This window comes from Mycteria americana, chromosome 3, assembly GCF_035582795.1.
Source record: "Mycteria americana isolate JAX WOST 10 ecotype Jacksonville Zoo and Gardens chromosome 3, USCA_MyAme_1.0, whole genome shotgun sequence".
NCBI classification, from domain to species: domain Eukaryota; kingdom Metazoa; phylum Chordata; class Aves; order Ciconiiformes; family Ciconiidae; genus Mycteria; species Mycteria americana.
The window spans coordinates 24773498-24786153 of NC_134367.1; the positions used below are offsets into that span (position 1 = coordinate 24773498).

Genomic DNA, 12656 nt, shown 5'->3' on the forward strand with positions numbered 1-12656 from the left:
AGCATATTTAATAATTTTACAAATTCTTCATAAAAAATATATCTCTGTACAAAAAGTTCTTTTGCACCTACTTCATGTCACAGCAGCATGTAGTGAAATGGCAGAATGAAATACTGGGAATGAAAATTAGATTGACTTGATCATAATGCCAGCGTTCTTCCCCAACCCCCCCACCCTCACCCTCCCACCCTTTTTTTTTTAATAACAGCTTTTCTTTGTTTACAAAATATTTTACACAAGAAAAAAAATTATTGCAGCTAGCCTGGAGAAAGGCAAGATGTGTGATACAAGCAGCAGTTTTTAACAGCTTTGAAGCACATAACCTGTTTTTTAAAAAAAATATATAGCATGTATTATTAGCCCGTCATAATGATCTGGTCAACACTGGGGGAAAAGTCTTCTGCATATATGTCAGAAAGCAGATTTCCTGGCTGCCATTACCCGGCCACTGCACAACATTTTAAGAGTCTTATTCTGATGAAGCACCATATGTAAGTGCATGCATATACAGCCCTCTGTAAAATAACTTCAGGAGAAAGAGATCGAACCTGAACAGAAGACTCAAACATAGTGGAGAAGGAGAGGCATTTGAAGGATGTGGATAAAACTGGTAAAACTACAAGAGCTTTCCTTTACTTGGGTTCCAGTCTGAAGCTCCTGTTTAATCAATACTCCAAACAAACATCTTAGGATAATTTGTCAGTGTGCCCCAATTTTGAGTGTCCCTGATCAAAAAACACTCACTTGGGATAAACACTCCTTACATAACCTCCCCAAAATGAACCACTGGATAAAGGATTCACAGGATCTGGGCTCTCTAACACAAACGATCAAATAATAGAACTATTCTCTTTTCTGGGACCTTTTCTCTAACACATTCTTCGGTGGTCATAGTGAGAGAGGTCACTGAAGAATAAATACTCTGTAAGGGCAGGAGTAGAAAACATCAATAATAGCTGCTTAGCTAGAATTTTGCACTTGTTTTCAATACAACATTTTTTTTCTGCCATTGCCTCTACAGAAAGACTTCCAAAGTAGTAATGTCGATTTTGAACACCTGTCAAAAACTTTAATCACACAACAGCTTCCCTCCCTGGCCCACTGTTCCTACGGAAGCTCTTCATTTGCAGAGCGACTTCCTCTACATGGGGGAGGATCAGGACAACAACTTTGATCTGATGACTTTGTTCTTTCACAGGAAATGTGAAGGGCTCTGAGATGTGACAGATAAATGAAACGTACTGCAAAAAAACCTCAGAAACAAACAAAAAAGAAAGCCAAAAACTACTAACAAAATGAACAAGGAACTGACTGGAAAGGATTATTTATTAAATTTTCTTCAGATTTTCTTGCTCATATGAAGAATATAACAGCTGGAGGCCCTACAATACTGTATTATATTGCTGGTATTTTTCATCTAACAGATGTAGAGTTGTTAAGCTAACCAAGGGTTACCTTTGAAATTTTCTTTGCGTTCTGCAACATTAGCTGAAAAACCTGTTATTGGGCTTATATTACCTTTTCGTTTTGTGTATAACAGCCAGACCTACACACATATGGAGTTCAGAAACATTTTTCTACAGTTTTTGATAGCAACTGGACATTAGGACAGTTTGAAATTCAGAAAACTAAAACAAAACAAGAACAACAACAAACAACCCTGAATTTTAAAGAAAAGCAAAGCAACTTTCCTGGTTTCTGAGCTCAATGTATATGACTAAAATCAGATTTTGCTTCATTATTTCCTGTAATATCCTAATTTTAAAACTCAATTTAATTAATCTGCCCAATGGCATCTTTGTTTGTTTGTTTGTTTTCATTCAATAACACCTCTAATTCTAAGCAAATGTTAATGATTTACTTAACCGTTCATATTTACAAATGTCAAACTTTCTCTGTCAAACTGTGTAAGTACAAAAGCAGTAAGCAGTGTGTTTAAAAAGTCTGAAAAGAAACAGAAAGCAAAGGTAGTTGAATATTTCTCTTTGTTCAAAGTAGAAACTGAATGACAGCTTGTTATAGACAATTTGCACTGGGTTTACATATGCTACTGTAATGTGTTTTAGTTCCATGTAACATCAGAAAATGATGTCATATTACAGGAAAAAATGGAAAAAAATGCAAAAGGGAAGACTGTATTATGAGCACAGGCTCACAGGCTTTATGAGCTATCTAAAATAAATTACTATTCACATTTGTACATGGCAAGCAGCAATAGCTGCTAACCCCCCTGCTGTTAAATAGTATGATACTGACAATGGTGATTGATTGATGACTGATTTCAGAAGAAAACAATACTGGCAATGAAAATTTCTTAGAAATGGGCTCTTGTTCTGGCTGAAAGTCTCCAGTGACTTGTAATCAAGTTTACAAAGAAATTGACTCAAAAATTGACAAAAGAAATACTGTCCTCTATCGCACAAGATTTTAACTGGTGCTAAGTATGGGGCTCATAATTTAATATTCCAGGTAAATTTATTGTGGAATGTTTTGCTTGGCAAAGAATGAGTGAATGTCTATATACAATGGACACTGTGTAGAAACCCTGTATATTTTTACCAGTATCTTACTCAGTCATCCATAACACTCTAGTGCAAAAAAATTGTGCATTAACATTTTGCAATATAACGGCTGATTGGGAAATTGGCAAACTACCCTATGTATGAGATACACTGTAAGTTTCTTTAATTTTAGCACAATTTCAATGGTAAAGCATTTGCAGGTGTATGCAACCTCACAGAAGGTTGTCTTCTCCTTCAAGAGAGCTTTATTTCTTCAGAATATTCCCGGGGATAATCTGTGGTGCTATCATTTGTCACAGTACTCAAAGGATTTATCCAAGTGCCCAGAAGAATGCATTGAAAGGCATCCAGCCACATACAAATATGAAAGTCTGAGGCATTAAATATGACAAATTGGCATGACTTGGCAGTCTTCCTTAAAGTGTGCCTTGATTTGAAGCAGATGCAGCCGGGCATTTTGATCCAACTTTAAGATGAAAAAATATTCTTTGTCTGATCCCCAGAAGACTGACACGTTTTTACCAGAAAATTTAGCTGCATGTAGGCTGACAGAAGATGTTAAAGATTACAGCAGCAAAGCCAAGAGAAGAAGGGAAACTGGTATATGGCACCAAAGGAATTACTGCTTGTCCATCAGAGGTATGGCTATGAATCAGTCATATTGGGCACTGAAGGCTATACCACTGTACAAACTGTGTTCAGAGTCGTATCAAACCTCACAGCCTTTGCCTCTGTGGGTTTTAAGTTTGTGTCATACATGGGATTTTCAAATGAAGCCTGTCCATTACTGTTTTCATGTCCAGCATACCCATTGTACTGTACTTTTGGTCTTGTTCTGGGAAAAAAAGACAGGAAATTATCATTAGTAACCGTTAAAAATAAACATTCTACAATTACTGCAAGTTTTATCTATAATGTTTCCATCCTGTCTACACAAGTTGCACGACTCTGTCTAAAAGTGATAAAAGGAGACCCATAAAGGATGTTGCAGGGACTTAAAAAGTAAGAGAAATCTGTCTGGAAGTTATTTTCATAGCATGAAAAGAAGGAAACAAATTCCTAATGGGCAAACTGATGCTATAAAGCACAGAGACAATGTAGGCAAAATATAGGTATGCATTTTCCATTATAAAAATGTCAAAAGAATGACAACTTCATAGCTTGTTGTTAGTGCCAAAATTGGCAGCCAAAAGTAAAGCAACATACAACAAAAGTACAAACAAAAGTAAAGCTGGAACTGATAACATTTATAATATTTTCTGTCAGTAGTAACAATTATGATATTTTCTGATGACATTTTCAGTTTTAGATTGCTTGTCTGACCATAAAAGAATCCTTACACAGAGTGGAAACATTTATTCCAGCTTTACTAAATTAATACTTTGCCAATTTCCAAATATATATCCTTGTCTTTCTAAAGTATTGATATTAATGTCAAAAATACAGTAGCATCTTTAATTGATGAATTTAATTTGATCACCATCAAGCATATTCTAATTGACTTTCCTGGAGATTTGGGCTTTTACCCACACTAATTTTTACAGTATACCTAGGAAGGCAACTGGACCATCTGTTCAAATGTTCTGATGAAGATCAATACAAATTGTCAATTTAAAAGACTTGAATAGAGTAGGTGACTAGGTGTACATAGATAAGAGGGAGTGGCTCCTAATTCATCCTTTCGATAGCATCTTGGGTTTTAGATTTTATTGACTTAGACGTTTTTGAGTAGAGGTAGAGGGAACAGTTTAGTAATTTGCTGCTATGAGCTGTTTATTACCATTCCAGAGCAGGAAGTTAGCGTTGCACCATCAAAGTGCTGTAACAGGTCTCCTGGGTACTACTAAATCTAAGTCAGTGCAAAGTCAGCCAGCATAGCTTCAATCAGGCCACGTTTGCACTGACATAGCAAATGTCCAGAATATGTTGCACTGCTATTTGTAGTAACCTTCAGATAGGGGTCAGTAATTTCAGTTATTCCAGATAAATGTGCCATAGCATGCCTGCTTACCTCCATAAATACTTCCAGCAATAAACACTACGAAATACCTTGACGGAGATTTTATATGTCCAAACATATATAAATCAGATTGATGAAATCCTAACTATTATTCACATAAATTTTGACATTTGAATATCAAAGGATAGAAAGAGCTATCTTTCAATAACTACACTTCTATTTTGGATAGTGTTTTGCCACCATGAAACTATCAAAACTTCAAGGATGTTGACATGTTTATGTAAAGCTCTGTTAGAACACATTAAGCCAATAATTAAATGAAAAATACAACAGAATTGTGCAGACTTCCTCATATATCCAGTAGAATGATATCCTATTGTATTATATTTCAGTACTTTAACCTTAAATCTCTTAGCATCTGAAAGTATCTAAACCAATATATAAAGGAGGTTCAGTATATAATTTTATGCATGTAATTGAAATAGGGCAAGAAAGTCAATGAAGGAGTGCAAAATGTAGATGCTTAGTGCTTAATAAATGTAAAACAATCTAGAAAAAAATCTCATGATAAAACTTCAGAAAAGGATTCTTGAAAATCAAACTCTTTTTTAGAAAATGATTCTGTTTTGGATAGCAGGTAGGGAAAACTACCACTGGAAAGATGCCAGTAATGGAAACTGACAACCTACAAATAATTCTGTTAATCATACATATGTCTTTTTCTGCATATTTTCATTTTAGAAGTAACAAAACATGCTTAGAAATCTTAAGCTTTCCTAAGTGTAAGTAATTAAATATATTTTAATTTAGTTCAGAAAGTCTGAGATGCTGTCTTCATTCCTGAAGCAATTCCTGTCTGTCAGATAAAAGGTACAGAAACTGTGTAAAAAAAAGTTTAACAATCCTGGTTCTAATTAGATGATATTAATCTGACATAGGCACAGCAGAAACATCCATAAAATCGTCCCCTAAGAAGACCTTCAAATTCTCTGATATAGAGAGCCTCTAGGGGCATAACTACTATCGCACCACTGAGAAAGTTTCATGTTATTCTGGTCGTTGACGTAATTTCAAGAAAGTCCCTTCAAAAGTCACAGACTGTTCTCTTTCCTTTGGAACATCCTTTGTTTTGAAGAGAATAAAGGTGACCTGGAGTTACTTCACATCAGGAATCAATTTGTTAATTTTCTGATGACAATGTGACACTGATAACCCCTCTGAAAACTGTGATTTAGGAAGAAAATGTTTGAAAATATAAAAAAGGAAGAGTATTCTTTGAAAAATTAAGTTATGAGTAACATCTCCTTTTCCAAGTATCTAATGCATTTAAATTAGATTAAGGTAGGCAGAATTGCAATGCTGCACCAGCAGTACCATAAACATTGGGATTACAACTGCTTGTCTGAAGACTAAGTTTTATCTCCCTTAAATATATATATATTTCTACTAAACAGAAAACAGAATCTCCACTGCTCATGTAGGACATAACAAACTTCATAGAATAAACCACAAAATGTACCCCTATGTCACAATACAGTTTTATTAAATTTTTCTTAGAGTTTGCCTCCTCTTTCTAAGAGCAAAGTGACAGCAACGTTCCCTTTATGTTCCATCTCTTCACCCAATCTGAATGCCTGTGCTTTCATGCTGCTGTTTAGGTTCCCCCATTGCAGAACACGAGGTATCTGAGAATGCAGATCTGTAAGCATCAGAAAGGTATCTTACAATAACATGTTCTGAGACAGAGTTCACAGCTCTTCCTGAGCAGTTTTTTCAACAAAAGGCTATATTACATTTCAGGACATGTATCATTTTAACTGGGGTTCGCAAGTTCAAGCCCCACTGTAATTTCTTTTTCCCAAATCAACTAATGCTGAAGTAGGTAGAGAGTCCAGTCCATTATAGGTCAATGGTGGACTTCAGTTTGTCTATGTGATTTCTTACAATCACAAAATACTCTTGGTATCATGGTTATAGAACAAAAGTTTTAAGAGCATGTTATTAAAAATCAGCATTTCTGTTAAACACCATTTTGCAAACTGCAAATAACACAGAGAGGTCAGAGAGTTTTGTAGCTCAAAACGAAAAAATAAGAATCGTTCCAGAAAGCTCTAGCCAAATAGCGCTCAGAATGAACAAATGTTCAAAAGATACATAGATAACATCTTTTAAACCAAATTTCAGACAAGATGGTTGGATTTATTCTATTATCTAATGACATAAAAAAGTTTCATATGAGCTGAAGTGATGCCAATCCTAGTAGTATCCACTAGCTTATTCAGCATGTACCATAAGTAGTCTCATTATAGGTTGTTCCCTTGTGGGATTTATGGATTTTTCAGCTTGTATAATTACTACTCATAAGCATTTTGAAAGAAGCAGCATACATTCAATTTAATAAAGCATTAAAATGAAAGAATAAAACATGTGACCTGAGATTTCAATCTGATTCAGCCTAACGAACCAAGAAGGTTTATAGGTCTTTGCTCCTTAACACAGTCACTCATTTTTCAAATGGTTCACCATTAAGAACTGCCCTGCCCTGAACCCGTTTGTGGGAATACTTAGAAATATTTGTCTTTCTAGAGTAAAGACATTCTTGAAAGCTTTAGCATTGTGTTCTCTAGATACACTTAGCTATCAAAATTAAAACAAAAAGCTTATTAAGTTACTGAATAAATAACATTTACAATACCTGTGTTTGTAGAGGTAAAATGCAAACCCTGATAATATTAGAGCAAAGAATGGTACCAGGATGGCAGCTGCAACAGAACTGCTGTTTGTACTGTAATAGTGATTTGAAAGGTCTGTGTCTGCACTTAAAGGACCTGAAATGAAACAAAAAGGGCAGAAATAAAATTTCCAGGTTTGCTATCTCACAGTTCTCTTTTTATTCAAGAATGAAAGAAAATGTTGTCTTGATAAAATAAGTCTATTTAAAAACATGAAATAAATAGCATGCAGTATCATAGTATGAATCTTGTTAATACCACTTAATAATGTATCAATAGCTACCAAAATTATTTGAAAACAGTATTCAGCAAGTAAAATAATTATGAACTACACTCTCATGAGTCACTAATTTAATAAAGTTAAGCCATTTACTTTCTAGAAAAAAAATTGTTAATATTACAAAAAATATTCTATGCTTGCATCCTTAATATTCAGCTGAGAAAGAACAAGCAATGCGAGACCACATCAGACATGAAAAAGGAAGGGAGAACTGAGGTAACTGCAATAAACCACAATGGTTCTGCTCGGCTCAATAGCACTCCTAAGTCTGTGCACTTGTGTGCATGTCCTCGCTGCTTTACCACCCCCTTTTAGGGGTGAGACATAAGCATGTTTTAGAGCCTGTGGCAGCTGCGTTTGCACTAAGATAAAACTGAGGTGCAGAGAATGCAAAGGTGGTCACCTGTGGCATGGCCTCGCTGGGTTCATGTTGTGGCCAAGCAGATAACCAGGACTGTAAGGCATTTTGAGGAAATCATTTTTCCATCAGTATAAAGAGACACATTGTTAAATTGGTTAAATAGGTGGCCAACTTTGCAACTCAAATTGTGAAGGATGAAAAAAATTTTATAGTGAAAAATACAGAAAATTTTTATACAAAAAAAAAATATGTTTTGAGAGCCAACTCCATGTTGCCTGTTTGAAATCACAGCTCTTCAGAGAGCCATATATAGATCATATGCAAGGAGGATAGACCAGGACAGAGGGAAAGTACAGCGAGGATGGGGCTGGGATAGATATCTGGGCTTGCTATTCTGGGATATTTTTGCTGATGCTAGTAGAGAAGAATAGGAGACACTGGTGTTTACCACTCAGAAATGCTTCAACCCATCGGTACACACTGTCTCAAACACCATGACTCCCTCATTGATGGCAACAGCATCAGTCAGTCTTTTTAGGACTCTGACACAGACCAGTTATATAGCAGAGACACAGCCATTGTGCTGCTTTCAGTAGTCTACTACAATATCTAAATAAGTTGCAAACCTGAGAAAGAAGCAAACAATTATCCTATGATTTCTTGCATTTCAAGCTCAATGCGGAAGAGGAATGAGGTAAGGTTTTGTTCTGTTAGAGATTTTTAAAACTTAGATGTTTCAGTTGCTAATATTATAATACATTTTGTGCAATTCATTTTACAAAATGTATTAAATTCTAGGACGTACTTAAGTTCCCTCTAAAATGAAGACAGCCCCCCTAGGAAATTCAGAATTGCCAGATTTGATCACTAAACATGACAAAATACTCTACTTCGTTTTTCACTGCCTTAATCTTCTGTCACATTTCAGACTTCTGTGTATTTCTCTGCAGAAATGGTGAAGGCAAACCTTTTCAAATTAAGAAACCTACTACTGTGGTAGTTGGGATCATGAGCTTTATCACACTACTGTGGAGTATCTTAATTAACACTGAACTGTTTTAGAGTAGAAGCAGTGTATTATAAAAACCTTTGGACTGGACTTTAGTAATCCAATATTTGTCCCAATACTCAAGGTATGGAAGGCCTGTTGGCATAAGTGTATGTATTTGTATTGTATTGCACAGGTACTGGACATTCTCCAACCAATCTAAATTAAAGACAGATAAAATCAAGTAGTTACCACAGTTAAGAAAAGTTTAAGAAATGTTAATTGAAATGGTCTTATGAATTTTTTATTGGTTAGAAGTGATAGAAGTTTAAAAAACTGCATGCAGTTATCATTGTCTTCATCGTTTACTATCACAATCCCCTGCTGTTTTTCCAATTATTTGGAGTAATTATAAACAATATGGTAATTATTAAATTAATTGTAGTCAGCTTATATCAGCAAAAACCTGGAATTAATATTCTAACTCTTTTTTAAAATTCTAACCAAGTACTGAAACAAACAGAAATATGTATGATCAACAAACTCTTAATTTACATCTCAAAGCTATTATCATGGCATATATGGTAGATACATTTTAATGTATAAGTAGCAGAAAAATTATAAAATATCTAATTAGAATTCAGCTAAAAGAAAACAGTAGTTTGAAATTCATAATAAGCAATTCTTTATATGAAATTTTGGTATGCAATTTTCTAAAAATTTAAATACAATTTTTTTGTGTAACTACATTTAAAACTAGGCACAAACTTACATTTAGATAATATCTTTTTAAGTTATCTCTGTTTGATAACTGACTCACATTTAATACTTAGTACTCAAAAAGTACTCAAAACTCCTACTGGAGGTAATTGAATATTCTATATCTCTACAGTTTTTAAAGTACTACATTTAGGGTAACCAAGCTTCAAATTTTTAACTGAAGTTTACAACCTTTAATTGGCATTGGAGAAGTGTTGACCAGGTTTGGACTGTGCATTGGGTGTGCTTTTCATTATGGAAGAGAAACTTTGCTGCAATTTTATTCGTGTATGAGACAATATAACTTCGACACAGTCTGGTCTACTTATTACAATAATTTTCAGAGCTGTTTGTGATTAAACATATCCTGATGTGAACTTTGTATTTCTTCTGACAGCATTATCATGATGAGAAATGGGAAACCCTATTGTACTGCTCTAATTTAGGTATTGATTGCTACCACAGCTAAAACCAGAAAAGTGGAAATATCTGCATGCTAATAGACAGAAAGAAAAAAAAAAAAAAGAATGCAAAAGATAGTTTGGTTTACTTTTCATTAAAAAAGCCATACTTTGTCATTGGGCAACATGTTATTTAATAGACGGATATTCAGTAAGATTATAAATGTTTTTTAAACATTTCACAGAACAACATGGGTTTCTTTAGCCTCCTAAAACCAGCAGCAGTCAGGTGAAGTTCACATGCTGATAATACACAGTGAAGTCATTATTGTGCAAGCTGTGTACTTCTATGCTTTAGATGGTTACTGAGTTTCCTCCTTTATACGTGCTAGAAAATAATACTTTTTGTAAGAAAATATTCATTAAGAGCATTTTGTTATCGTTGTTTGAAGCTTTCAAATGCATTTCCCCTGTAACTCCTAGCTCAGGGTTTCAACTGTCCGGCATCAGTACAGCATGGCTCAGTTTTACTAACAGAAGTGCTGAAGTGGGAGAAAGTGTGACGGAGAAAGCCATAGAGATAAGTAAAGTAGAATTACAGGTAGAAGAGTAATTTCTGAGACAAGGATGGTTAGCAGCTCAAAGATTTAAGAGAAAAAATACCGACACGGAAAGCTTCCAAGGAAAAACAGAGGCTGGACCTTCTTCGCCTGACTGATAACTGCTAGATAGCAAAGACTCTTTGGGTACCTCATTGGGTGCGAGGACTGTATTAATATATAGTCTCATAGCTCATTACTCCTAGCTATCTATTTGTGCATTAGCTAATGCACAATCATTTTGTACTCTGAAGCTGCAAGTATCCTGTTTAGATGTAGAGTTTCTTCATGAATGACAAAAGTTGTGTGAAATTATCTGGAGAGGATGGATGAGACCTTTATAGAGTGACATTTAAAATTCATATGTCTCATGATGTTCAACGCTTTTAAGCATTGATCAATTTCAAGAAATGGACAGGTATTTCACAGCCATTGATCTAATATACCACAGATGCAAATTAGTTATTAATATTTCATATTTCTTGTCAATATCTGTTATCTCAATCTAGACAAGCTAAAAAAGTACTTTGAAGAAAAAAAAGGAAAGAGAAGTGGGTCATTTTATTTCCCCAGAGGAAATAAATATAGGAAACTTACTTCATTTGGTGAAGTACGTTTCTCTTCTCACAAAGCCACCTTTTCATACAGTTTTAAAGGACAGTCCAGACTGGGATGAACAAGGCCAAGATTTTAGAATAAACATCTTCTAGAACTGCACTGGTGAGGCACAGGCACTCAGCAATTACAGAAACTGAACCTAGCCACAGACTTGCAGCCTTTAGAGACCAAGTTATTAAAACATAACAAAACAAACAAAAAGCCCCCGACAACGACTGATTACTTGGCAAAACAGGTTAAATAATTTGGTGTCACAACTTGGGCCCCTTAAGCAGGCTCAGATACAGTTCTAATTCTTTTGGCAGACTGAGAACAGAAATCTCTTTGCCCTTTGGGTTATTATCTAAGGCTACAAGCAAACAGAATGGCTTCTGAAAGAGGATAAACAGTATTTAGAAACAAAAGTTCTTTCTGTTTTCCTCTCATTAAGTTCCAAGACTGGGCACATCCACTGAGCTTGGTCTTTCTCTAGTATTGTGTGATAGGAAATTCTTCATCAAATAGACTGGTCTTTCACACTTAACCAAGTATTTCTCAGTAAATGCTGTTCTTTGAAGTATGCTTGCAGGTGAAGAATTTCATATTACATTATCTATGCACCAGTGCATGCATAGTTTATGCATACTTCTGGCTTAGTGTAAAGGCAGCAAATAATTTAACTTCCTGAAGAAACGGAAATATGCCAAGTCTTCAGCTGGAGGATATATGAGATCATTACCTCAGCAGAATATTCATGAACAGAATAGTTTTAAAAAACAAAGCAAGTTATCCTTGAATATAAGAGGGTATGGACAAATATTATGACCTGTGTTGGCTGGAAATTTGCTGTTTCCTTTTAGCTGTAGGTTCTTCAATAGAGAACAAGGAACCTATAGAAAATCAGTGCCCATTTAGCAATCACATAAAGAAATCTTCTAAAAGAGACAGTATCTGCATTTGTAGCAAGCTCTCTGCTGAGTTGTCAAAGCTGAACACGAGAGGCCCTCAGCCTAGGAACGCATGTGTAACTTGGACACTTTGGCTCCTTACTAGCCTTGGGAATATACAGACTCAGCTCTCATACTGCAACTCTAAACGGTGATACGGACAATGTTTCCCACTACCGTAGAATACATCCACTGGAGAATGCTGTAACTGTTGAATTGTCATTCTGCTTGTTCTTCATTTACCCCCATGAGTTATTCATTTCACTGCTAAAACATATAGATCCAAACTTTTATTAGGTAGATGGCAAACCATGAATATCTTTTTTGGCCTGGCTTAAGAAAAAAATCCACAAATATACACATACCCCCCAAACAAAACCAACAAACCATACTCTCACTGTTTTGAGATATCAAAGGCTGCTAAACAAGACAGATGTTTGAACAAATATTGATGCTCTACTTTTACAGTTTGCTTGTTAAAATCAGAAAGAAAAAGCATCTTAGATATCA

At 35.1% G+C, this 12656-nt stretch overlaps 1 protein-coding gene across 1 annotated transcript in view; it reads right to left on the reverse strand.

Moving 5' to 3' along the window:
* Positions 1 to 299: 299 nt before the first annotated feature.
* Positions 300 to 12656, reverse strand: part of CSMD1 (CUB and Sushi multiple domains 1) — a 1314206-nt gene continuing 1301849 nt past the window's right edge. The window contains exons 69-70 of the mRNA XM_075498045.1: positions 7178 to 7310; positions 300 to 3357 (exon numbers count right to left, since the gene is read on the reverse strand). Of these exons, the coding sequence (XP_075354160.1) occupies positions 3198 to 3357; positions 7178 to 7310 (293 nt within the window). The 3' untranslated portion in view covers positions 300 to 3197. The remainder of the gene's footprint in view (positions 3358 to 7177; positions 7311 to 12656) is intronic.